General features: G+C 43.5%; 1 protein-coding gene across 4 annotated transcripts; it reads right to left on the bottom strand.

Annotated features, from left to right (window-relative positions):
• On the bottom strand, positions 1577-4506 carry LOC109244654 (peroxisomal nicotinamide adenine dinucleotide carrier-like). 4 transcript variants are annotated; one of them, XM_019411779.1, is made up of 3 exons: positions 4400-4506; positions 4041-4121; positions 1577-3574 (listed from the first exon to the last, which is right to left on the bottom strand). In XM_019411779.1, the coding sequence occupies exon 3, from the start codon at positions 3516-3518 to the stop codon at positions 2478-2480; it is 1041 nt and encodes a 346-aa protein (XP_019267324.1). In that variant the 5' UTR covers positions 3519-3574; positions 4041-4121; positions 4400-4506; the 3' UTR covers positions 1577-2477. The 4 variants fall into 4 exon arrangements, with proteins under 4 accessions (XP_019267324.1, XP_019267340.1, XP_019267334.1 ...); XM_019411795.1 differs by having other exon boundaries at positions 1577-3570; XM_019411789.1 differs by lacking the exon at positions 4041-4121.

Raw genomic sequence — 26882 nt, 5'->3', positions numbered from 1 at the left:
AAGAAAAGGAGGCATTTGACAAAGCAGCATCACAATATTATGGAAATTCATTCACTTCATAACTGCAGCTAAAACTTCAAAACAAAAAAAAAAGGATTTAAAAACAGTTCCATTTAAATATCTATGCATCTAAGGATAGAGTGAAATGCATGATGAATGATTCAATAAGTACTAGTGTATTGCTGGGAAAAAACTGTTGGAAACAATAGAAAGAGAAAAAGAGAACCTTTGCTGTCACCATAAACATGATTCGTCAGATTCAAAAAAGTACACAGATCCCAGTTCTCATCTACTGGCAACTCAGTTCAGTGCAAACTTTTCCACAAGGTAAAAAAACGGCCTTTTGTCGATGGAACTTTCCGAGAAACAATAAGATGAATTCCAAAACCAACAAGCTCTCCAGCTACTAGCTTATTAGTGAACTTCAGCATTGACTACAGCTAGAAGCTAGGTTGACCAATTTTATTTGCAATACTTGAGAAGCTGAGTGCAATCCAAAGGTCAAGGGACAGCATTGATAAAGGTATGCAAGAATATGATTTTAACATATCCAACCTACTTTCACAGATATTCAAATCTTGGCTACTATTCAGCAATAAGCTTACTTATCAATTCGTGCTGATTGCTACTACTAATACTGATTGATTAAGAACAATAAAGTCCAGTGAAGCTCATACTTTTGCCAGTGTAAACTAAATTATAACAACTTATTGCCTTATATTCACTAAATCTCCATTTATCACTTGTCATGAAGAGTCAGTAAATAGCAAATAGGTAGAACACACTACGAGTAAAATACAGTAAGTAATCCATAGTTACTTCTGAACACACCAAAATAACCAAATGATATAGCTACCTTTAAAAGCAACGATACTGTATAATGATCCACTAATACTTCTCACAACATCAAAAGAACCACATGATACAGCTATCTTTTAAAACAATGATACTAAATTAAATGATGATCTTACAAATATACACCATCAAAAAACATGATCTATAAACTGCTCCGGCTAACATCTGATTGGCTAGGAATGATAAGCTAAATTGCAGAACAATTTGAACAACAAGATACATCATTGGGAAAAGATCAACCAGAGTAAATCCCAAATCCAGCACCCTAAAAATCTTGAAGCTGAACTTTCAAGAGAAAAAGTGAGAATGTACCATTGTTAGAGGAGGAGTTGTCAAGTGCAGCATCTATTAAACTCGACTTCAGCAGCTTCAGAGAAGTTGTCAAGTGTTACTCTATAGATAATTCAATAGAAGGAATAAACAGTATAGAGGTCTTTCATTACCCCTAACAGGGTATCAAATTCTCCTCCTTGGCTTTCTCCTCACAGAAATCAAGCAACAAGTCATCAATATGGCATGTCTTGACCTTACTATACGTTTAAGTAGCTATCCAACGTTCTCTTCCAACAAGATTATCCAAGTAATATTCTCCATGTAAGAATCCTTTTACAATCCATAACATGGTTAAATTTGAAACTTGAATCTTGCTGTAAGCCTTATCCACTCCTAGATGATACAAGGAATGAATCTCAGCAGGCGCCCATCAGCCTCATCTTTGAAAAAAGAAGAAAGTTACACAGCTTGCTTGCCGCTATTAAAAGGTTCTTCCATTTACTAATAATAAAAAGAACAGATAGAAAAAATGGTAGGCTTAATACATGATTTGAACCACTAGCCTCTACTTTAGAACCATTCTCCTCTAGTATTTGTTGTGAAGCTCATTCCACAATATTCTGAATATCCTCCAAAATATAGAAAGCATGAATTCAGATGACAGCATTACTTCTTACTATAACTAAGATGTATTACATCCTTGGGAGAACTTTGGAATCAAGGACCTAAATTTGCTCCCACTTGTTCAAAAGTTGTTCGCAAAAATACTTGCTACCAAAACCAATGAAAGAAGTAAGCCTCTACACTTTCTTGCTAGCTCTTGCCCAACATTTGTTAGGTCTTGAGTACAGTTTCTTTATTCAAAACCTTTTTCTTTGATAGCATCCAACTTTGCTCATCATTAAACAAATAGAGAAGTTGAAGACCGCTAACAAACTTGGCATATCTGGCAACTTCACCTAACCAAGTAGTCATAAAAGTTCTATTACTGTTGTTAGCAACACAAGAGGCACAATTTTAAGTCAAACCATGAACAATTGTCCAAATATCATCAAGAATGACAAGGGTTACTCTTGAGCACGAGCTATCTTTCATCTCCAGGCGCTTTCTCAAGAGAAGTGATCTGAACAATGTTTTTTAGAGAATATATTAGATCTTCTCCATAAGTCACAGATAATTTATTTGGTGATCAACAAACCCCCAATGGAACTTCCAATTTGAATTTCCATGGAGGGAATGAATTAGGAGAAAAAGAAAGAAACCTTTGTAACTTGAATACAGTACAATCATTTACAATTATGCAGCAAAGAGATTTACATAGACATCTACTATTCACTGCAAACTAAATATTAACTTCTGTTAGCCAGAACTGCATACAATTTCACAAGCTCTTCCTTCACCATGAAAAGTACAGAGGCAGCAAAGACGCTCTGTACTATCTTTGTGCGCATTCCCTGATAGAAGCTTCTGAATCCTTCATGACAAATCATCTTAATAACAGCATCCGCTGTACCTGAATATCTTAACGAGATATTTCCACCAATCTCCTGCTTGGCTTGAAGCCTAGACTTCACAACCAACAATGGATATGTCGAAACAGTTGCTCCTAGTTTAGCAAAGGCTCCGATTACAAAAACCTCCCAAGCAGTTATATTTTGTACATATTTCTTCTTTGCAGCGCGCTTAGTCCTTAACTGCTTTGACAAACTCTCATAAATCATGAACTGAATCGAGGGATTGGACACCATGATCAATGCTGGGATGACTCCTTTCCAAAATCCAATAACTCCGGATTCATCATAAATCTCACGTGCTGCTTGGAATGTTCCGTAGGGATGAGGTTTCGATGAATCAAGCTCGGACAGTTTTGCCTCCAATGAAGCAGCAGTGAAGTGATTTTCAGAAGCTTCCTTTAAAAGGGATTGCCTCTTTGCCTCCAAAATTTTCCTTTCTGCTTGTGTATGAGTCTGCATACGAGTAACAAGAATCCATATAGGGTTTGTCAGCAATACATTTAGTGATCCAGCAAGAGCTGCCACAACAAGCCAAGAGAACACCCCAACAGAGCCATCCCCTCGGCCTTTTTTCTTATTTGCAGATGCTATTGCCTCAGCCTTGTTCTTGAAAACCTGGTAAAAATAGTAGTACACACCCTGTGACACAGTGGTTCCAAGCAGAGAAGGCTTCAGGCCGCTGTAAAGCCCCAACAAACCTTCATTTCTAACCACCTGCAAAATTTGAAAAAGGGCACTTCCCCGAGAATCCCGGCCCTTTTTCGCGACCCGCTCCGTTTGCTGCCGGGTATTCACAATTTGGAGGGGGTAAGTACTTACTTGTGCAATTATGCCTCCACCAGCTCCAGCCAGTCCATTCGCCAAGGCACTTGACATGTTCAGTCTTTACTGTTCAGAGTAAGGACACTAGTTGTGCCAAGCACATAAACTTCCTATGTTAATCTCAACAATGGTTAGTAACAAGTCCAACTCAACATTGACAATACACTAAAGCTCACTTGGTTTATTAAAAAAATTATATATTGTCATACAAAGATTTAATAATGCAAGGATTCTGATGGAGGGATTATTTTATATCAAACTTTTGGTTCATAGTAACTAAGAAATGGATATGAAGTGTACAACTTAAACTTGTATCAAACTTTATCCATGTTTAATTCATGATGGTATTGCTTATAGCACATTGGCGTTGGTATAAAATAATATAGGAATTGGAGTATAAAGCTGTACTAGCTCTACATGTATTAACTACACAGGAATTGAAATTGCTACCAAACATTGGATAAGCAATGCATATATTTTACACCCTTATTTTGTCCAATATATCCAACCAAACACATCATTATTGAGTTCAAGATTGGAGATAGCCAGAGACTAAAGGAAAGGTTTTTGACTTACTATTTAATGGTGCCACAGTGCTCTTACTTCAACTAATTAATGTATCGCCAAACCTAGATGTCATCTCAATAGTTGGCATGCCTGGACCAGGTAAAACACCAAAATATATATATATCCCATCTCAGAAAATATGTTTGATCAGATATGTCTTACCCAACTTATGCATGCCAACACTGAGATAACATCCAGGTACAACAATACTTTTATGCAAGAATGGATGTACGATAATTACTTAAAAGATCGTCAAACATAGATGTTATCTCAATTGTTGGTATGCCAGGGTCGGGTAAAAAAACCAAAACATACTCTATAACTCTATATCATACTCAGAACATATAGTTTGGGCAGAAATGTCTTACCCAATCAGGCACACTAACAATTAAGATAACATGTGGGTACAACAATCCTTCAGTTTTTCTCTTTCAAGTTCGCGGAGGCGCAGAACAGGCTTATTGAGGAAACCCTACTTTTTAAAGGGACAAGGGAAAACGAGTATTTATAGAGGGGTACTAGGTTAAAGGTCTGGACTTGAGAATCTTGGCATAACATGGGCTTCAGTTTTACATTTCCAGCTGAATGTGGGCTGGTGTTTTCAGTTTAGCTTGTGAGGATTTGGGCTGCCATTAATGGATTTTGCTGATATTGGGCTAACGGTGAATTACAAGTTGCGTTCCTAATTCGTGCTAAAATTATCTGGATCAGCATTTTTTATTAGGGTATTATTATTTTTAGCCCGTTCCATAAATTATTTATATTCGGTAGCCAAAAAAGAGTATAAAATTTGTATATAGCATATAGAATGTATATATATACAAAAAATATATATTTTTCCGCTATTATTTTGAGAGCGGCTATACAATGTCATTTTCTCTTTTTTATTTAATCATTTCTGAAATGACGCTGGATGGACATTTTAAATCAATGTTTATAATTTTGATCCTGTTAAGAAATATTTAGGAAAATAACCTTGAATTACATTTTTTTTGGAACCCCAGGAAAACTCGCAGCCGCTACAGCCTCTGCCACAGCCTCTGCCCTTCGGGTGAGCACTCTGTGGTGAGCACTCTGTGCGCACTGGGTAAACCCCCCACTGTGTAATAGCCTGCAAACCACACAGGGGATGTAAACCGCACTAGGCAAGCCCCGTGCGACAGGCTCAGACCCAGAAAGCATGCTAGGTAGAATTTTCTTCGATTATTAGAATTTTAAAGCACGTTGGCCAGAATTTTAAAGCATACAACATGAATGATAATTGTCAGGATTTAGCCATCACTAGAATTCCAGTCACAATGCTCAAAAAATTTCGGTGGCCAGTAGGAATTTATGGTAAAATCCTGACGATCACCATAATTGCTACATGCTTTAAATTTTTGCCTAGTGTTCTTTAAAATTCTGGTATTTTAGCAAAAAATTCTGTCAAGCGTACTTTAAAATATATGTTGATTTTTTCTCTAAGTTTTCTATAAGTGGTGTTAAAAAATCAATAGTGGCGCAATAGTATCCTGTATATGTCATTCTCCCTAACCATTTGATATTTGAAAGATCGCGATTCTTGGTAAGGAAAATATATCCAAAGTAAAATCCGAAATATTTGGTTAATAATAAAGAGATAACAATATGTGCGGCATTTGCGCAAGAGTTCTTTTCTGAGACCACTATTTATGTTCGTATTTCAAAGTAGAGTGCCATATATATTTGATTAATTATTTAGAACGGTCATTTCGCTCCCAAAGAGCTCCCTAAAAACGTTGTCAATATCGACAGCAGCTCCTGTTCAAGCTCTTGTTTCGGAGCGAGCAGAGCCAAGGTAAGAGGGAAGCCCGTCATAGAGCAGTCGACTAGAAGTAGAAGACTGCTGGCCTGGGAGAAGGCGGCCTCCTTGGTTCGCTAGCTGACTTGCCAGCGCTTGGATTCTCGAACTCTAAGAGCGGATTTCAGGAATTTGTTCACATCCGATTCGATGGCATCTGTCCGCTTTCTACCGCTGGAGCTCCTCTCCTTAGAGTCAAGTGGCTTTCACTCCTTCAAATCAATTATATTGGGAGGCCTCACTGAGCTATCGATCGCGAAGCTATCGCCCGGTTCAACCAACCGTCCGTCCTGGTGCCTTTGCTACTGATTTGACCGCTTCTCATCGTTAATCTTGTTTGATCCAATTATATAGTGTCTGCTATGATCTCATTTCAATAAACTCTCGAATGATTCTTTTGAGTCATACAACCAAAACCTTAGCATATACGTAACTACATAAAAGTACAATACAATATTGTTACAACTAGGTCAGGAAATAAACAAGATGCCATGGCTAGGGAATGCATTGTGTGACAGGCAAAAGACTGCGATTAAAGATAATATAAAAGTAAGAACCACGCGGCCCTATTACTACGCTTTCCTTTGAAGCTCAATTGACAATGCGTTGCAGCATAACGAGGGGCCTGGTCTAGAAGTTCATGCCAACAAATCACTTTTATTACTATTATTGATCTGAGTGAGACATGGCATGCATGTTTCTTTAGCTTCGTAACTACTCCCTTCGTCTCATATTAACAGTCGTAGTTACTAAAAATAATTGTCTCAAATTATTTGTCGTTTTGGAGTTCAAACAAAACTGATTATTTTTTTCCTTTTTTACCCTTAGTAATAATTGTTCTTGAAGATGCAGACATAAATAGAATAAATATTCAGTAAATAGAGATTATATCTTATGACATAAAATCCCTTTCCTAATTAATATTTTTAAGGGACGTGTAAAAGAGAAACACGACGCATAATATGAGATAGAGGGACTAGTTGCTAATAATGTGCATCCGATTAGGACTTAGGAGCTAAAATAATAATAGTATAATTGTTCACAGTAAGAAATTTTTGTAAGTACCTAGAATAACAAATAATATTTTTTAATAATAATTTGGTATTTAGTATTCATTGGGATATATGATTAATTCAAATTCGCATTGCATACCAGCAGAATAAGGCATACTAAAGAAAAAATGCTCCGGGTTTCTCAATTCTCAATTGTTCAAATTTGAGCCCTGTAATGCTGATTGAAACGTTGTTCTCTAAGACATGTTATTGATTGCAACCTTGTTCTCTAGGGAGTATTATTTAAAGACGTAAAAAATCCCTCTTATAGAATATTTGCATATCTTGAATAGGATTTTGCAGTTGCCAATTGCATTTCAGTTGATAAAATTCGCCCATTTTTCTGAAAACTTGGAATAGTTCCATACTGGGAAATCTAACAAGACCTCAAGAGTTGTTCTCAACTTACAATAATAACTAAAAAAGAATCATAATTTCTGGTAAAACAAAGCAAGATTATAATAACGGAGATGTTATAACTAGGTGTTATTGTGTTAGGAAAAACCATCATTGTATACGGGAATGGAAGAAGGACGTGGACGCACAAGATTGAAATCGAGGCTAGGAGCCGTTCGTATCGAGATCCATGAGAGGTGAACGGTGTGCTCATCATCGGGCCTGATAAAGCGACGCGCCCCGGACACAGGACGAGTTCTAAGACCTCGAAAAATACGGTAAACGGTTACACACGACGGATAGAGGGTCGTGATATTCGCACGATGCATATCTCGCTCGATGTCGGTTACTGATCATTAATTGACGAGAAAGGAAGATTTTTACCTTCTTAGACTTATACGGATGAAACTCTCCTACTATATAAAGGGGAAGTTTTTCTTTTGTAACATACATGGTAACACGCAAATCAAAGCAATACAAATCCATTTTCTGCCTTTTAGCTACTGTTAAAGTCCTTGTTTACTTAACCTGTTCTTCATTCACGACTGAGCTCGAATCAAGGAGTCCGATCGAGGACGAGGACGAGGTCATCGTTTGATCTAAGTTCAGGCTTGCCATAACATCACAATTGGTTTGATCGTTTATTTCGTCTTTAATTCATTTATCTAATATACGTTATTGTTTGTGTTGAATCAAACCACGTATCCTTAAACTGCGTACAATTTAATTATTATCCGATTTAAATGTAAACAGATTGGCGCCCACCGCGGGGCTAAAGATAATAGTGGTGATTTGATATGAATCTCCATAACACACCCTATTTTACGCTTGTTCTTTAAAGTCTTAATTTCAGATCAGCCCGAAAATGTCGAACTCTCAGTCTGCCCACTTGAACACCGACGCTGAGTCTAACCATCATGGCGAAAATAATAATTTGGTACCCAGCAACGAGGTTCCTCCTGCTGATCCCAACGGTGTCCCAGTTGCCGATCCGGTCGATGCTAACTCACAGGTGGCCATCGACGTCAATTTGCCAACTGATCTCGAAAATAATATTTGCGGGGGACCCCGACCAACAGCCCGAGAAGCGCCCGAAGGCGGAGGTGATGGGGTAAGCCTACGGCTAATCTTCGAAATGTTGTAGGCTCACCAGGCGGCAATAGCGCAGCTACAGAATCAAAGCCACGCCCTCAGTAGGGTTGATCCCGAACGATCCCGGAAAAGCACCCGAAGAAACGAACAAATCACAGAGAGACCGGGTAAAGCCAAGCTCGGGGTCAATCCCGAGATAATGAAAATGCTTGAAGTATTAATGAAGCGGGTGGAGTTAGGTGAGAAGAAAATTGAGGCTAATGACAAGAAGGTGGAAACATACAATTCCAGGGTCGATCGAATCCCGGGAGCACCCCCAATATTGAAGGGGCCGGATTCCAAGAAATTTATCCAAAAGACTTTTCCTTCGAGCGCAGCACCGAAGTCGATCCCAAAGAGGTTTTGTATGCCCGATATCCCCAAATATAACGGAACCACGGATCCGAAAGAGCATGTGACCTCCTATACGTGCGCAATCAAGGGGAATGACTTGGAAGACGATGAAATCGAGTCGGTGTTACTGAAGACGTTTGGGGAGACTTTGTCCAAAGGAGCAATGATATGGTACCACAACTTATCCCCTAATTTCATTGACTCATTTGCTATGCTTGCAAATGCTTTCGTAAAAGCCCATGCCTGGGCCATCAAGGTCGAGACCAGGAAGTCAAACCTTTTAAAGGTTAAACAAAGAGACAACGAGATGCTCAGGGAGTTCGTGTCAAGGTTCCAGATGGAGCAGATGGACCTGCCTCTGGTTGCAGATGATTGGGCCATTCAGATATTCACTCAGGGGTTTAACCCCTGAAGTTCCTTGGCCTCTCAACAGCTAAAACAAATTTGGTAGAGTACCCGGTGGTGACCTGGGTCGACGTCCACGAACAGGTACCAGTCATAGATCAAGGTCGAGGACGACCAACTTGGAGCTCCTTCTAGGTCTGTTTACCCCATCAGGGGCTGATGATAGGTCTAAGAGAGCCGTTGATCATGAGCCAAGNAATTGCAAAAAATGCACTAAAATATTTAAACACTATGTTGGCATAAATAAAGAATTTAGATGACTAAATCATCACAAAAGTAATTTGAAGGATAATTATTAGATATTTATATAAATAAAAAGAGAAGAAATAAATTGATTTGGAGGTTTTAGAATTATAGAAAAATTATAAAAAAAGCTTATACATGCTTATAACTGCATATGTAATACTTTTGAAAGTATATATATACGTTAAGAAAACATATGAGGAAAAATTGGGTATCAACAGCTGCCCCTCTTTACCCGGGAAGGATGAAAGAGTTTTCGGGTAAAGAAATGATGGCCAATTTTGACCGAATGGGATGTTTTGAAAGAAAGAGGCCGGACTCCGGTCTTGAGTTGCCTACATATCCCTGGTTTTACAGGAATCAGGTCATGTGTAGTTCTGGATTCATTGGCGGAATATACCGATGAAGTCATTGCAAGAACGGACACGAGGTGCAAGAACGATTATGGTGAACGGTTAAGTTTGAGATAGTTTGAAGGAACTGGAGCGAGGTCGCTCTTGCTAAGATAGCGGTTGCTTGCTGATCACCCGCAGATAAAGAGATGCTACGAACCCGTATTTGTGCGGAAATTTAAACATGATGCAGATTCCCTTTGGACCATGAAAGTTGTCTTTGGACGTTTAAGGATGACGTACTCAGACCATGATGTCCTGGGCCATGAATTATTTTAGTGAGGGATTCGTAGGCCATGAAATGGTGTTCTCGGGCCATGCAGATGGTGCCTCCGAACCATGACGCCTTTGAATAATGATATGCAAATTTGAAAGATCCTCAGGCCATGGCATGGTGTCTTCCGGCTATGAGGATGATGCCTTTAGACTATGACGCCTTTGGACAGATTGGCGATATTTCAGCCCATGAGATGCAACAATAAGATATTGACAAGACAAGGCTTAGTCTTGCGAGATGAAGGGCAGAGCTTAGCCCAATAGAAGAGCAAATAGATAGTACCGGAGTAGAGCAACATTCATGCAAGGAGGGACAATGCTTAGTCCCATGCAAATAGAAGGCAGTGCTTAGCCTTATGCAAATATAGAGGTAGGGATTAGCCTCGTGCAGGATGCGAGACAGGGCTTAGTCCCATGCGAATGAAAGGCAGTGCTTAGCCTTATGCAAATATGGAGGCAGGAATTAGCCTCATGCAGGATGCGGGACAGGGCTTAGTCCCATGCAAATACGGAGGCAGGGATTAGCCTCATGCAGATATGGAGGCAGGGATTAGCCTCATGGAGGCAAGGATTAGCCTCATACAAATATGGAGGCAGAGATTAGCCTCATGCAGGTGTGGAGGCAGGGATTAGCCTCATGCAGGTAGGGAGGCAGAGATTAGCCTCATGCAGGTAGGGAGGCAAGGATTAGCCTCATGCAGGTGGGGAGGCAGGTATTAGCCTCATGCAAGTATGGAGGCAGGGATTAGCCTCATGGAGGCAAGGATTCCTCATGCAATTAGGGAGGCTCGGATTAGCCTCATGCAAATAGGGAGGCAAGGATTAGCCTCATGCAATTAGGGAGGCAAGGATTAGCCTCATGCAGGATATGGAGGCAAGGATTAGCCTCATGCAATTAGGGAGGCAAAGATTAGCCTCATGCAAAGAGCGAGTAGCAAATAAGAATAGCATATGTCTTAGCTGGAGATATATTCGGTGTCTGAGGGACTGATTGATAGTGATCTTGTTACATGTATATATTTGCAAACACTATTGCTACGTCGGATGTACCTGCGTTCAAAGAAAAATTGTAAGTTTTGTGAGGGGGAGGTTGGTTCGTGCTTCTATCTGCTGGCCTTGCTTTGCTCCGTTCTGGAGGCCATTTCCGAGTTTCCCTGGGTAACCCCTGACTGTTACGAAAATTGAGTTTTCAAAAATATGCAATTATTGAGAAAAAATAGAGTTATTTAGAAACGTATTGAAATATTAAGTATTTTTCAGATGAACTAGTGACTGTAACACATTTCAGAGACACTACAGCTTCCTTATGTTAGAATTTTGAGGGTCCTCCTCAAAATTCTGCCCCGGTTTGGTAGATGATTATTCGGCCGCTTGCGAGTAACGAGTCTTGTTAAGCCTTCCTCGGAATTTTGAGAATCCTTCTCAAAATTCTGCCCCAGTTTCTCAACCGATTTCTGATCGTCTGGCATATGTTGGCGTCAGCTGCACTTGCTCCGGAATTGTGAGGGTCCTCCTCAAAATTCTACCCCAGTTTCTGATCTTGGGGGAAATGGAAATTTTATTATGATATGACCGAACCCATAAGGCTGCCTACGTATCCCCTTTTAAACGGGAATCAGGTTAAGCATAGTTCAATTACATCAGATGAGGAAATGTAAATAGTCTAAGCATAGTATCTTTTGACTGCGTCTGAATTGATTGGTTTTGGCCAAATTTCTCCGTCCATTTCTGCAAGTATGAGTGCTCCTCCTGTCAGCACCCTGTGAACCATGTAAGGACCTTGCTAGTTGGGAGAGAATTTCCCTTTGGCTTCATCTTGATGTGGGAAGATCTTCTTCAGCACCAGCTATCCTGGTGCAAATTGCCTTGGTTTGACCCTTTTGTTGAAAGCTCTGGACATTCTATTCTGATAAAGTTGACCGTGACACACTGCGTTCATCCTTTTTCCATCTATAAGGTCCAATTGCTCATAGCGGCTCCTTATCCATTCTGCATCGCTGAGTTCAGCTTCCTCCTTGATTTTCAGGCTCATATCTGGTTTGAATATTCTGAGTTTCTGCTTTACTGGCGGACACATGGGATTAGTAGGCAACCTGTGAGCCACTATAGACGTGCTCAAATCGGTCATGTCATCATATGACCATGCGAAAATGTCCTCGTACTCCCTTAAGAAACGAATGTACTCTTCCTTCTCTGTTGGTGATAAATGAATGCTGATGCGGGTCTCCTTAACGATCTCGGCATCCCCCAAGTTTACTGCTTTGGTTTCGTCCAGGTTGGACTTAGGCTTAATCTCAAAGTTTTCCACCTCCCTGACAACTTCCTCGGGTATTTCATCTTCCTCATCTGAATCACTGCCCTCATGTTGCTTTGCCTCATTACATGTCACAGTCACCGGTTCATCAGGAAAAGTAATAATAACGCTGTAGAAAGAAAAAATTTAGAAAATAGTAATGAATAATAAAGAGCAAATGCATTTGATTAAAATTAAATAATATCCAGACAAATACGGCTCGATGAATCGAGCATTTATTTTGAAACAAGCAAGTCTTTAGAACAAAGTTACTGAAAATTTTAAATGCCTAGAGTGGCTGCAAAAATAAAATCTGCCAAGCTACCCAGGGACTCGGCGGACCCGGGATGGTGTGGCGGTCCAGTTCCTGAGAACAACTCCCTTCTCCACATTCTGAATAGTGAGGCCTTCTTCCTCCCCCTCCTCAATTATTGCACTGCAGTCCATGTCTTCGTCCTCCAAAAATAGATTCTTCAGCCCAGCTAATGCCTTTTCTTCTGCAGTTCCCCATATTGTGTCAGCTTGGTGAAAAGCTTGATCTAGATGCGGCACTGGTTGCTTGAGAGGGTAGTACGGTCCATGCCATGGAGGCGACCAATCATTTATACTCTTGCCATGTGTATTGATATCCGAGCCCAAAGGTAGTACCATGACCCTTCAGCTGTACCGGTTTAGTAATACCCTGGAGATTCTTTCCGAGCCCTTTCCCGGGTTCATACTCGGACCATGCCATAATGCTCTCTATTTGCTGCTCCACCATTTGTCCTTTTCAACGGCGTTGACATGTTCGATGTGATGATAGGTTTCCCCTCCTAGCCTTCTTCTGTTTTCGATAACCGGGATGGTTTGGCTGGTGTAAATGGGGTTACTCCCGTCTCCGTGGATGATCACCTCCTGATGGTTCCATTCAAACTTTACTGCCTGATGCAAGGTTGATGCCACAGCCCCAACGGCGTGTATCCATGGTCGTCCTAGCAGCAAATTGTAGGATGCAGATATGTCCAGCACCTGAAACTCGACATCGAACCACATAGGTCCCATTTGTAGACAGAGATTAATTTCTCCGATGGTAGCTCTTTGAGACCCATCAAAAGCTTTTACGTTCATGGTCCCTTCCCGTATCTCGTATAGGCCTTTGCCCAACCTCTTCAATGTTGTTAATGGGCAAATATTGAGACTGGATCCTCCATCAATCAGGACCCTGGTAATGAAGTAGTCTTCGCATTGCACGGTGATATGCAGTGCTTTATTGTGATTCAAACCCTCAGGCGGCAACTCAGCCTCGTGGAAAGTGATTTTGTGACTTTCCAACACCTGTCCTACCATGTTAGCCATTTCTCCTCTTGTGATATTATTGGGCACATAAGCTTCGCTCAACACTTTCATTATAGCATTCTTGTGCGCCTCTGAATTTTGCAACAGTGACAGGATGGATATCTGAGCTGGGGTTTTGTTCAAATGATCAATGACGGAATACTCCTTTGCTTGTACTTTCCTCCAAAGGTTATCTGGCTCTGTTTCAATGACAGGCTGCTTGGCAGTGGCATCCTTACTTGGTCCTCCCAGGTGTTAGGTGTATAGATTCTTCCGGTCATAGTCATTCCTTGTGCGGCATCAGATTCCTCCATCTTTGCCTTTCCTTTTCGCCAAGCTTCGGCGACATAATCTCAAGGTATTGCTTTTGAATTGAATGTAGGAGTGGTCAATACTGCCACTGTGAAAGGTGTGACCACTTCCACTTCAAACGGAACAGGGATGGCCGCGGGTGGAGCCATCTCTACTTCAAATGGAACTGATGTGGCTGCCTCAACCCCGATTGCCAATTGAGTCTGTACTACAATAGGGGTGAGGGTGACTGAGGGTTTAAAGCCATCATCCTCCCGGATAAGCCCAATCAACCCCTCAGGATCCCACTCCTCGTTCGTCTCTATCACATGTATTCCACCACCTCTATGATCAGGGAGAGGGTTGTTGCGAACATTGGGTGTGGCCTTCTTTGCCTGTATAACCTTGTTGTCAATCAGCGTCTAGAACTTGTCTTTCAATGCTCGGCACTTGTCAGTGGTGTGCCCCTTCATACCGGAATGGTACGCACAAGTTTTGTTAGAATTGACCCATTGGGATGGATTCTCTAATGCCACAGCGGGAACAGGAGTGACATAACCTGCGGGTTTCAACCTTTCATACAACTGGTCGATGGGTTCAGCAATAGCGGTGTATTATTTGGGTGGCTTGCGGTCAAAATTGGGTCTTGGTCTTGGATAATTTTGGCGGGTTGGAGGTGACTGGAAGTGAGATGGTTGGGAGTTATAGGTATGATAGACAGTGGCTGGTTGGGAATATCTGGGAGATGATGGTTGATATGTGGGTGGTGGTGCTTGGTATGTGGATGGAGGTGTTTGATATGTGGGTGGAGGTGTTCGATAGGTAAATGGAGATTTCGGGCCCGGAGCCGCCATTACTGCCCCAACGTCTTTCTTCTTTGATATGCCGCCTGACTGCAATGCTTTATTCGTGGCCTACAATGCCTCAAAATTCGTTACCATTCTGCTTTTGATGCCTTCCTCAATTCTTTCCCCAAGTTTGATGATATCGGAGAATTTGTGGTTTTCAATAACCATCAACCTTTCGTAATATTGCGGGTCCTGTGCTTTGACGAAGAACTTGTTCATCTATTCTTCGTCCAAAGATGTCCTGACCTTGGCCGCTTCCGACCTCCAGCGGGTAGCATACTCGCGGAAAGTCTCAGTGGGTTTCTTCTTAAGATTCTGGATGTAGAAAACATCGGGTGCGTTTTCTGTGTTGAACCTGAATCGGTCCATGAAATCTGACGCCATACCTACCCAATTGGACCATTTCTTGGGATCCTGGCTGATGTACCAGGACAAAGCATCACCAGTAAGACTCCTCATGAAGAGTTTCATCCGGATCTTTTCATCCTTTCCGACCCCGACAAGCTTGTCGCAATAGGTCCTTAGATGAACCCTAGGATCACCTGTACCGTCAAACATCTCGAACTTAGGAGGTTTGTACCCCTCCGGCAGTTCCACATCTGGACGTATGCATAGGTCTTCATAATTCAAACCTTCTATCCCTTTGCCGCCTTCGATACCCTGAACCCGACTTGTCAATTTCTTGAGTTCTTCAGCCATGTTTTTAATGAGCAGGTCCTTCTTGGAGGATTTTGGTGTATAGGAAGTTGGTTGAGTAAGGTGAGGTATGGTCTCCACATATATGGGGTTGTTTTGATGAGTGCCAGGGACTTGGCTGTAGTGATGGTCATTGGTTGAGTTTTGAGGATCGGGAATGGGTTGTGGTGTGTTTTGGGAGTGTGGTAAGTGGCGGTTGGTGGGTACTGGATTGATTGGTGGTGGTGTTGTGGTGGAGTTGGTATTGGCAAGGGATTGAGATTTTGAGGTGGGGTTGTGTATTGATGTGGTGTAGGAGGGTTTTGTGGGTGTTGGTTTAATGTGTTTTGGGGAGGTGCTGGGTTCTTTGTGTTTTGTTGGTTGATGTCGGGGATATTCAGGGTGAGTGATAAGTTCGCCAAGCTGCGAACCTGCTCAAGCTCTCCTTATAGCTCCAGTATCTTTTGTTCCAATCTCAAGACTAGATCATTTGCCGGAGTACTCCGGCCATCTGAAGTCTCAGCATTCTCAACATTCTCCTTTCGGATACCACTTAAGTCGTCCATTTTTTGTTTTTCCTTTGCCTTTTGTATTGCTTGGAGGAGGAGGATGTGGAGGGCCTCTAGATCTGGTATGGTACGCTGATGATGCCAGTATGAGTGAACCAACCTTAGGGGATGGGAATAATAAAAAATAAAGGTAAAAACAAAAAGGTATCAAGTTAGTAAGGGTTTTGAAATGTTGCAGTATTTAAACACATAGTGCGGGAATATAAATTTGTGTCCTAATTTGGGAGCCTCGTTGTGCCCAAGGTAGGCCTAGCGACAAATAGATTTGGAGAACTTTAGATGCCAACAAATGCCTCATTTCATAATATGAAAAATAGACGAATCCCAAAACGACACTAAGATAATAGAAAAAAAAAGTCACTATTGGCACTTGGCCTTATTACATTTTAAGAAAGCAAATAAATCTAGTCTATTTGGTCCCAGAAGGACCTTCCCCAGATTCGATCTTCCTGACTCCATCGTACAGGTCCCCCAGCTCGCGCAGACCCAGCAGCAAGTAGGCCCTGGCCAGATGTCCTCCTTCAGCTCCTTCAGCGTTCTGGCAATCCTCAATCCTCTTTATGACTTTACCCTCCAACTCTACTATTCCTCGCTCCAGGTACTCCAGCTTCCTGTTGGAGGTGACCGCCATTTCTTTCCATTCTTCAATCAATCTTACATTCCTCTCATGTATTTCCCGGTGCTCATTCTCAGAGTCATGGACGCTCTTGCGCAGCCTGTTGTATTTGACTTGAGCTTCAGCTTCTTCGTCTATGATTCTATTTCCTCGATCGGCTCCTGGTCTCACCATTCCCTTTAGATTGTCTTCTAACCACGCCGGGTAGAGAGTTTCGCACCCTGCATGATACATGTCGGGCTCAATGGTGTTCTTTTCCACAATGATCTTGCAGTGCCACATATGCTGGGCTTGGCACTTGTAAGGGACGTCGTCGTCTTGAAAGTCTGCTGCGAAATGACTCATCTTGGCAACCCTTGGTACAACCTGTTTCCTGCCTGCTTGCCTCATAACTCGGATAGGGACATAAGGGTATATTCCTCTCAACCCAATCAGCACCAAGTGTGGAGCGTCCCTGGATCTGATGATAAATTTGTCTGTTGGGAACCATTCAAACATCCATTGCACTTGTTCCTCGGTCAGATTGTCGAAGAACTCTACCCACTCTTTGGCGCTTTCCGGCTGAGCAAACCTATCCGGAATGTAGGTCATCTGCTTGGGGTGATGGAAGACAGTATGGTCATTCCAAGCCCTTCGCGGAAATTCTTGGCGATACTGGCCCCTTTGAAGATGTTCTAATAACCACAACTGCAGCAACAGGTTACAACCCTCGAAATGCTTGACCCTTCTTTGACAGCGCTCCAGAGCCCTGTAGATGTCGGCTATGATCATGGGGACTATGGTGTATGTCTGTCCATTGATCCCTTCCATCAAAGTCTTGGCGACCATGGCCAACCTAGTGTGGATTCTTTCCCTTTTCATTGGGAATACTATCAGTCCCAAGAAGCACACAATGAACACGAACACTCTGCGGTGGATGTGGCCTAGAGAAGTGAGAGAGAGCTCGTCATGGAAGGTCCGGTATGACTTGCTATGGTCATGCCTCTCGTACAAATATTCAAAGGGTATGTAAGATTCCTTCAGGCATCCCAAGTCAGCATTTTTCTTCAGCCCATCATCTTTAAAAACCCTTTACCAGTACGGTTCTCTGGCACCAATAACCCGGGGCTATCCCACATGGTCCTAACTTGTATAAAAGGGGTTCTAAACCTATTTTGAAGAGGGTGGACGTTTTTTAGAGGAAAACACAAGCACGGAGCCGCCGTGGAGGCCGGGTTTCGTCTTTTCTTCCACCAAACTTAGTAATTTTTATATTTTTTTTGTATGATTTGTTATTTGGCTACCATGTCTATGTGGAGCTAAACTTCACGTTCTGGGGTTGTGGTTCTTTCATGACTATTGTTATTCGGATATTGATTTTGATTTCTTAGTTTATCATATTAGTTTATTTATTCAATCATGCGCTTAATTATTTGATTGCTTGATCACCAATTGAATATTATCTACGAATCTAGGGTTGAACTCGAAAGTGGGAATTCTAGATTGCATATAGGATTGAGTAGAGCAAGTTCTTGAACCTGGGCATCGGCGAACAAATTCGCGGTTAGGATAAACATATATCTAACTAGATTAAAGTCATATACTACTAGGTTTAATTCTTGTTTAGATAATTAGGATAGTCTAGTTTAGTTAATAGTTAATCACAAGTCCTCGTGGGTTCGACATCCGACTTTTAGTCACTTTATTACTTGACGATCGCGTATAATTGCATGTGCGTTTGGCCGCAACAGGCCGTGGAAATTAGCGGGTACGATTTCGAGTATCGACCCCGAACCGCCATAAAATCTCAGATTTTGGCAGACTTCGTGGCCAAATTTACGCTGGCCTTAATACCCGAAGTGGAAAGGGAACTACTGCTAACCACGAGGACAACTTTGGGGATCTGGACCCTCTTCACGGACGGTATGCGAAGGGGTCAGGGCTCGGTATTAAAACCACCCACGAGGAATATAATTAGGCAGTCTATTAGAACTGTGACATTGATTAATAATGAGACCGAGTATGAGGCCAAGATTGTAGGTCTAGAATTGGCTAAAATCCTTGGGGCCGAAGTGATTGAAGCCAAGTGCGACTCCCTCCTCGTGGTAAATTAAGTTAATGGAACGTTTGAGGTAAAAGAAGAACGGATGCGAAGGTACTTGGACAAATTGCAGGTAACCCTACACCAATTCAGGGAATGGACCCTGCAGCATGTACCCCGAGATCAAAACAGTGAGGCTGATGTACTGGCTAACTTAGGGTCATCGATCGACTCCGATGAATTCAGTTCGGGAGCAATAGTGCAGCCAATGAACTCAGTGATAGAAGAAGGCCACGCCGAAGTGAACTCAACAAGTTTAACTTAGGATTGGAGAAACAAGTACATATACTACTTGAAGATAGGAAAATTACCTTCGGATCCCAAAGAATCGAGAGCCCTGCGCATCAAAGCTGCCAGGTTTAGCTTGGTCGAAGGGGCATTGTTCAGGAGGACCTTCTTTGGCCCACTAGCCAGATGCTTAGGACCGGAGAGACTGAATACGCCATGAGAGAAGTTCACGAACGCACTTGCGTGAACCATTCGGGGGCAGAATCCTTGGTTCGAAAACTAATTAAGGCCAGTTACTGCGGGACCAAAATGGAGGAGGATGCAAAGGAGGACTTCATACGAAAATGCGATGAGTGCCGAAGACACGCCCTGATGATCCATCAACTGGGAGAAACACTCCACTCGGTCCTGTCTCCATGTCCATTTATGAAGTGGGGAATGGACATTGTTGGTCCCCTGCCATGGGCACTCGGTAAAGCTCAATTCATACTATTCATGACCGATTATTTTTCCAAATGGGTTGAGGCTCAAGCATGCAAAAAGGTCTAGGAGAAAGAACTCATTGACTTCATCTGGGACTACATAATATGTCGATTTGGGATACTGGCCGAGATTTTTTACGACAACGGAAAATAATTCGTTGTTAGCAAGGTGAGTAAGTTTTTCGAAGATCACAAGGTCAACAAGATACTATTAACACCTTATCACCCTAGTGGGAATGGGCAGGCAAAATCAACAAACAAGACTATACTCCAAAATCTGAGGAAGAGGTTAACCGGTTCAAAAGGGAAATGGAAGGAGATCCTTCCCGGAGTCTTGTGGGCATATCGTACGACTTCGAAATCAAGCACCGAGGCCACCCTATTTTTATTTGGTTTACGAAGCCGAAGCCCTAATACAAGTCAAGGTGGGAGAACCGAGCCTCAGGTTCCAGTATGCGTCCGAAGAGCCGAACGGTGAGGCCATGATCACGAGCCTAGAACTATTGGATAAAAGGTGGGAGGACGCCCTGGTCCGGTTAGCCGCCCAGAAGCAGCGAATAAAAAGGTATTGCAATCGAAGAGCCAACCTTCGACACTTTCAAGTCGGGGACTTGGTGTTGAGAAAAGTAACACTACACATCAGGAACCCGAATGAAGGGAAACTAGGCCCGAATTGGGAAGGACCATATCGATTTGTCGGAATAACCGACAAAGGCTCATATAAAATCGAAGCGGGAAACAGGGTACAACTACCAAACAACTGGAACGTGACACACTTAAAGCGGTATTACTGCTAAGATACGAACTCAATTACTTTCTAATTGTGTTATAAATCGGACTAACCAATACAGGTAATCAGATAAGGACCGATGTGGTTATTAGGTCTAAAAGCACGTGTTGTACTCTTTTTCCCTTGAACCGGTTTTGTCCCGATATGGGTTTTTCGGCAAGGTTTTTAACGAGGCAACAGTAAAATGTGCCGCCTTAGATTTGACAGTTTCAAACTAGAATCGATGATCGTTTGCTTCGATTAACAGTATCCGAGCCCTCATGAGTTTGACCTCGAATACTGGGGGCCACTACCCCCGATTAAGATCTTTAGCAAGGGAACAAGAAAATTTATGTGCTAAAAGTTAAGGATTAGTGGTTAAGATTCATTGTAAGGGTCAAACAGTCGTATGAACCGTGCCCACATAGTCCACTCTAGCCACGACACAAGTTTTATGCGCCTTCAATCATGTACCTTGGAAGAAATTTCTACTGCCCTTACACTTTATTACTGCGCATCTTGCTTCTTTATTACTGGATACTAAAGCCCAGGGGCTACCCCTGCTCGGGGACTGTCAGGCCTGCGGGCTACCCTACTCGGGGACTGTCGCCCGATGAAAATTCGGACGACCCAGCCTACCGAATCCCGGAGGCACCAAATCCACTAGGCAGTGCCCAAATATAAAAGGCTACGGCCAACCTAAAATGGCTCGGAGTCGTCCAAAGTCTGTAACCAGAAAGTAAGGCCCTTACGAAAAATAGAAACCTATTAAAAGGTTACCCTCGGCAAAAACATTTTCTAAAAATACTTAAGCGTCTTAAAAACCTTCGGTATCACCGAGGGTTCGAAGCCACAAGTAAACCAAAGTTGCAACGAAGTCGGGCTCCGTTCGAACCTCCGAAAAACGGATGCTCTAAAACTACATCTCATTTTATGCTAAGGCATTTAAAACAATCCGCAAATAGAAATTGCAAGTAGATGTTGGAAAAGTAAAGACACGGTATTGCCAGAAAGGGGAAAATTGTATATACTACAAAATATATTTACAAAGGCACGATAGAAAGGCCTCAAAATAAATAAAAAAAATATACATAAGGAAAAACTGGAAAAGTACTAAGGCATCTATGCCTGGTCCTCACTGGGGCACGACTCGTCACCAGAACCGTCGGAGCCCTCGGAACACTCGGAGCCTTCGGAACCCTCAGGCTCATAGATCTCCTTTGCCTCGGCCTCGAGCCTCCTTTCTTCTTCAATCTTGGCCGATAGATCAAAACCTCGGACATGGATCTCTTCGAGGGTCTCTTTTCGGGATAGCCACTTTATATACTAAGTCTTCGTCATTAAGCGGGTCTCGGCTACCTCCATATTGGCCTTATACTGGGCCACCATTTCCTCGGCATCAACAGAGGTTGCATCCAAATTAGACCTCAGTGCGACATATTCATGTCCGAGATCATCCCATTCCGTGACGGCCAAGCTCAGCTGTTCCCGAAGATCATCATTCACCCGAGACCACTTATCGGCTTTGTCCTTTGCCATCGGAGTTGGTTCTCGACCGATGCCAGCTCCACTTTCGCAGTTTCCTTCTTCGAAGCCAGCATGTCCATATTGCCTTCCTCACTTCGGTCGTGGCCGTGACCTCATCCTTATCAGCCTGAAGCTGGTCTATAAGGTCTATCTTCTCCTGGACCTGCGAATTTGTGTTGTTAGTCACCATGACTAGCTACTTGTTTTTAGCCTCAAAGATCTTTACCTTCTCAACCAGGTCGGCGTGTTCCCACTTCAGGGTCGAGGTCTCCTTTTGAGATTTTTCTAGCCTGGCCTGGAGAATCGGGAGGTCTTTGAGGGCCTAGTCCTACTGCTCACTAAGAGCCCTGTACATGTCTTTCTTCCGGACCTGCTCTTTAAGCTCGAACTCGAGTTGGCTAATCTTCAAGAAGTACCAGAGGAAGCTTTCTTGGCGAAGCATTGAAGCCTGAAAAACAATAAAGTCAATAGAGGACCTCAAAAACTAAAAGTGACAATCACAAAGGGGTCCAAAGGGCTGACGCCTTACCCGGTTCAATGCCTATTATGCCTCGTTGAAGAGGCTCGACGTGCCTACCTCGTTCATCTTTTACTGGTCCTCCTCGCTCACCAGGAATCGAAGGTAGCTGGCTACGCCCACCGGAGCAGGCAGGACCCCGGCATCCTCCGGGACTGTAAGAACGACCGTTCTCTTGCGCTCGGGGTCCACGTTCGGAGCAGAAAATTGCTTCACTAGTTTTGGGCTAGAACTCGGCCCGCTCACTCCTGATGGCACGTCCTTCTTTAGGACCTCCAGGTGACCAAGCTCGGAAAAATCTTCCAGTGCGTCCATATCCATGCCGTCGAAGAACGTGTTGAGGGCGTCGTCTAGGCCCTACGCCACCTCACTTGACCTCTTTGTTCCCTCTTAGGCCTCTTCGAGCATGGACTCGGTATAGGAGGGTGTCTCCACGATGTTAATGACACCAGCTGCCTCCTTCGAGCCATGAGCGGTTTCCTGGGGGCCCGCATCCTCACTCTCTCTCCCTCTGGTTCCCGAGTAAGAGGGTGATCGACCTCATGGTCCTCTTTCTCGATCGTCGCCTTCTCCCCCTCGTTAAGGGTTGATCCATGAGCAATAAAAAGGTCATCATCATCCTTGGGCTCGTCCCTGAGCCGATAGAGAGAATCGAAGTCCGATACCCTAGACTTTGTGCTCTTTTTGGGCTTTCGGACCTGGATGGCCACCTTCTTCTTCTTCGCCTCGGCGTACAGAGAACCCGATGGCTTTCTTTTCCTCTTCTTCTTCTCCTCCTTCGCTGCAGCCCTGGGCTATCCCAAAATGGAGGGTTCGACAAGTGAGGACGAATCCTCTTCCTCATCAAACGGCCTAAGTTCGGTGGTCTTAGGCAAACGTGTAAGAAAAGAGAAAGGGTTAGCACTGTGTAAGTTAAGAGCATGGTGGTAATTATTCAGGAAAAAACCTCACCATGAGAACGAGCCTCCCATTTTCCCTTCGAAAGCTTGCACCATGAGTGCTCGGAGTATGACACGTGCTTTCAAATCCCCTCGATCCACTCTTTGAATTGGGTTATTGCATTAGGAAATTGGGCACCAACTGCATGACAACAAACGCAGGCAATGAGAGAATGAATAAAAAGAAGTGAATACTCGAGGAAGGCAATACTTACGAGAGGCGTTCCATTTCTCGGGGAACGGAAGAAACTTGGGAGGGATTAGGTCTTCAGTTTTTACCCAAACGAACCTCCCCTGCCAGCTTCAGTCTCGGTCCTCGTCGATGCTCGAGAAAGGAGCCTTGATTGCTTGGCAAACGATCTTGTCAGCCCCTCTCGGAAAATTCGGGACTATATAGGCGCAGTAGATGGTCGAGGGTGAACCAAGGGGCTTCGGTATTGTTCACGAAATGGCGTAAGAGGATCACGATCCTCCAAAAGGACGGGAGGATTTGCCCAAGGCACACCTCGTACCTTTTGCAGAAAGCAAGAACTATGGGGTCTACCGGGGCGAGCGTGAAAGGGTAAGTGTAAACACTTAAATATCCCTTCACATGGGTAGTGATGTCGTCATTGGGCCCGGGGACAACCACATCCTTACCCTCCCATTTGCAGTCCGCTCGGACTATGGGAATGGTTTCTTTGGTGACAGAGAATATATATCTCTATGCTCACTCGCCCCGGTCCTCGTCGATGCTAGATAAAGGAGCCTTGCTTGCTCGGCAACCGAGCTTGATCAGCCCCCTTGAAAATTCAGGGACTGTATAGGCGGAGTAGATGGTCGAGGGTGAACCAATGGGCTTCGGTATTGTTCACGAAATGGAGTAAGAAGATCACGATCCTCCAAAAGGACGTGTAGATTTGCCCAAGGCACACCTCGTACCTTTTTAAGAAAGAAAAACATATGGGGTCTACGGGGGCGAGCATGAAGGGGTAAGTGTAAACACTTAAATACCTCTCACATGGGTGGTAATGTCGTTATTGGGCCCAAGGACAACCACATCCTTACCCTCCCATTTACAGTCCGCTCGGACTATGGTAAGGTTTCTTCAATGACAGAGCATATATATCTCCACGCTCCCTCGCCTCGGTCCTCGTCGATGCTTAAGAAATGAGCCTTGCTTGCTCGGCGAACGAGCTTGATCAGCCCCCTCGGAAAATTCGGGGACTGTATAGGCGGAGTAGATGGCGAGGGTGAACCGAGGGGCTTCGGTATTGTTCAGAAACGGCGTAAGACGATCACGATCCTCCAAAAGGACGGGTGTATTTGCCCAAGGCACACCTTGTACCTTTTGCAGAAAGCAAGAACTATAGGGTCTACCGGGGCGAACGTGAAGGGGTAAGTGTAAACACTTAAATACCCCTTTACATGGGTAGTGGTGTCGTCATTGGGCCCGGGGAAAACCACATCCTTACCCTCCCATTTATAGTCCGCTCGGAATATGGGTAAGGTTTCTTCAGTGACCGAGCATACATATCTCCACGCTCCCTCGCCTCGGTCCTCGTTGATGCTCGAGAAAGGAGCCTTGCTTGCTCGGCAAACGAGCTTGATCAGCCCCCTCGGAAAATTTAGGGACTCTATAGGAGGAGTAGATGGTCGAGGGTGAACCGAGGGGCTTTGGCATTGTTCACAAATTGGCGTAAGAGGATCACGATCCTCCAAAAGGACGGGTGGATTTGCCCAAGACACACCTCGTACCTTTTGCAGAAAGCAAGAACTATGGGGTCTAGCGGAGCGAGCGTGAAGGGGTAAGTGTAAATACTTAAATACCCCTTCATGTGGGTAGTGATGTCCATTTGGCCTGGGGACAACCACATCCTTACCCTCCCATTTACTGTCCGCTCGGACTATGGGTAAGGTTTCTTTAGTGACAGAGCATATATATCTCCGCGCTCCTTCGCCTCGGTCCTCGTTGATGCTCGAGAAAGAAGCCTCGCTTGCTCGGCGAACGAGCTTGATCAGCCCCCTCGGAAAATGGGGGTACTGTATAGGAGGAGTAGATGGTCGAGGGTGAACTGATGGGCTTCGGTATTGTTCACGAAATGGCGTAAGAGGATCACAATCCTCCAAAAGGACGGGTGGATTTTCCCAAGGCACACCTCGTACCTTTTGCCGAAAGCAAGAACTATGGGGTCTACCGGAGCGAGCGTGAAGGAGTAAGTGTAAATACTTAAATGCCCCTTCACGTGGGTAGTGATGTCGTCATTTGGCCCGGGGACAACCGCATCCTTACCCTCCCATTTATAGTCCGCTCGGACTATGGGTAAGGTTTCTTTAGTGACAGAGCATATATATCTCCGCGCTCCCTCGCCTCGGTCATGTTGACTAGAGGCCTTCTCGATGTTGAAGTCATTCCCGATGGAGCAGCCCCCAGGTACGAAGCTCTTCATAGGGGGCTCCTGAGCCACTTCGGGAATGGCCACCTCGGCATCTGTGGCCGGGTAGGAAGATGAAGGAGCGGCCTGCTGAGGCACTAACTTGTAGGTTTTTGCCATTGTAATCTGGAAAATATGAAGGTTTGAAGAAGAATATGAAGGTTTGAAGAAAATATGAAGATTTGAAGATGGTGTGAAGGTATGAAGGTCTGGGTTGATGGCTCAAAGAAAATGTATGGGGATTGAAGATGAAGATATGAAGGTTCAAAGGGCAATGTATGAATATTTGGAGAAGTTAAAAGCTGTTAGAGAGTTCGAGGGTAAAATCCAGAATCAGAAAGTGGAAGAAGTGAAAAAGGTCGAACATTTTGTAGGGAAAAAACAATCAATGCGCGACGTTTCGCATTCGAAGGCAGCCAGCCGGTGACTGACACGTGTCCGAAGTCAGAACGACGCGACTGATGGGACGTTTTGATTTACCCGTCATCTCAGTTGTAACGTACGAAGGAAGGAAACATGGTTCATCTATCGTTTCCCATCGTTTCGGCAAACCTACTCTCCGGAAAACGAGGGGACTCTCTGTATACGGGCAAAATCGGGGATAATTCATACCCCAATTTTCCGTTGAAGAAAACAGAAAAAGGGAATGGACGCACGAGATTGAAATTGAGGCTGGGAGCCATTCGTATCGAGATCCATGAGAGGTGAACGGCGTGCTCATCATTGGGCCTGATAAAGCGACGCACCCCGGAACTAGGACGAGTTCTAAGACCTCGGGAAACACGGTAAACGGTTACACACGACGGATAGAGGGCCGTGATATTCGCACCCAACCGGATATCACGTCTCAGATCTCGCTCGATGTCGGTTACGGATCAGTAATTGACGATCAAGGAAGATATTTACCTTTTTAGGATGAAACTCTCCTATTATATAAAGAGAAAATTTTTCTTTTGTAAAATACATGGTAACACGCAAATCAAAGCAATACAAATCTATTTTCTACCTTTTAGCTACTGTTAAAGTCATTGTTTACTAACCTGTTCTTCATTCACAACTGAGCTCGAATCGAGAACGAGGTCATTGTTTGATCTAAGTTCAGGCTTGGCCATAACGTTACAATTGGTTTGGTCGTTTATTTCGTCTTTAATTTATTTATCTAATATACTTAACTGTTTGTGTTGAATCAAATCACGTATCCTTAAAATCGCATACAAATTTA

This window comes from Nicotiana attenuata, chromosome 2, assembly GCF_001879085.1.
Source record: "Nicotiana attenuata strain UT chromosome 2, NIATTr2, whole genome shotgun sequence".
In the NCBI taxonomy this organism is placed as follows: domain Eukaryota; kingdom Viridiplantae; phylum Streptophyta; class Magnoliopsida; order Solanales; family Solanaceae; genus Nicotiana; species Nicotiana attenuata.
The sequence above is the reverse complement of the archived record's forward strand: the minus strand, read 5'-3'. Positions and strand labels throughout refer to the sequence as shown.

Bases quoted from the DNA above. Each gene is read 5' to 3' on its own strand.
- LOC109244654 (XM_019411779.1), bottom strand. From the start codon at position 3,518: ATGTCAAGTGCCTTGGCGAATGGACTGGCTGGAGCTGGTGGAGGCATA.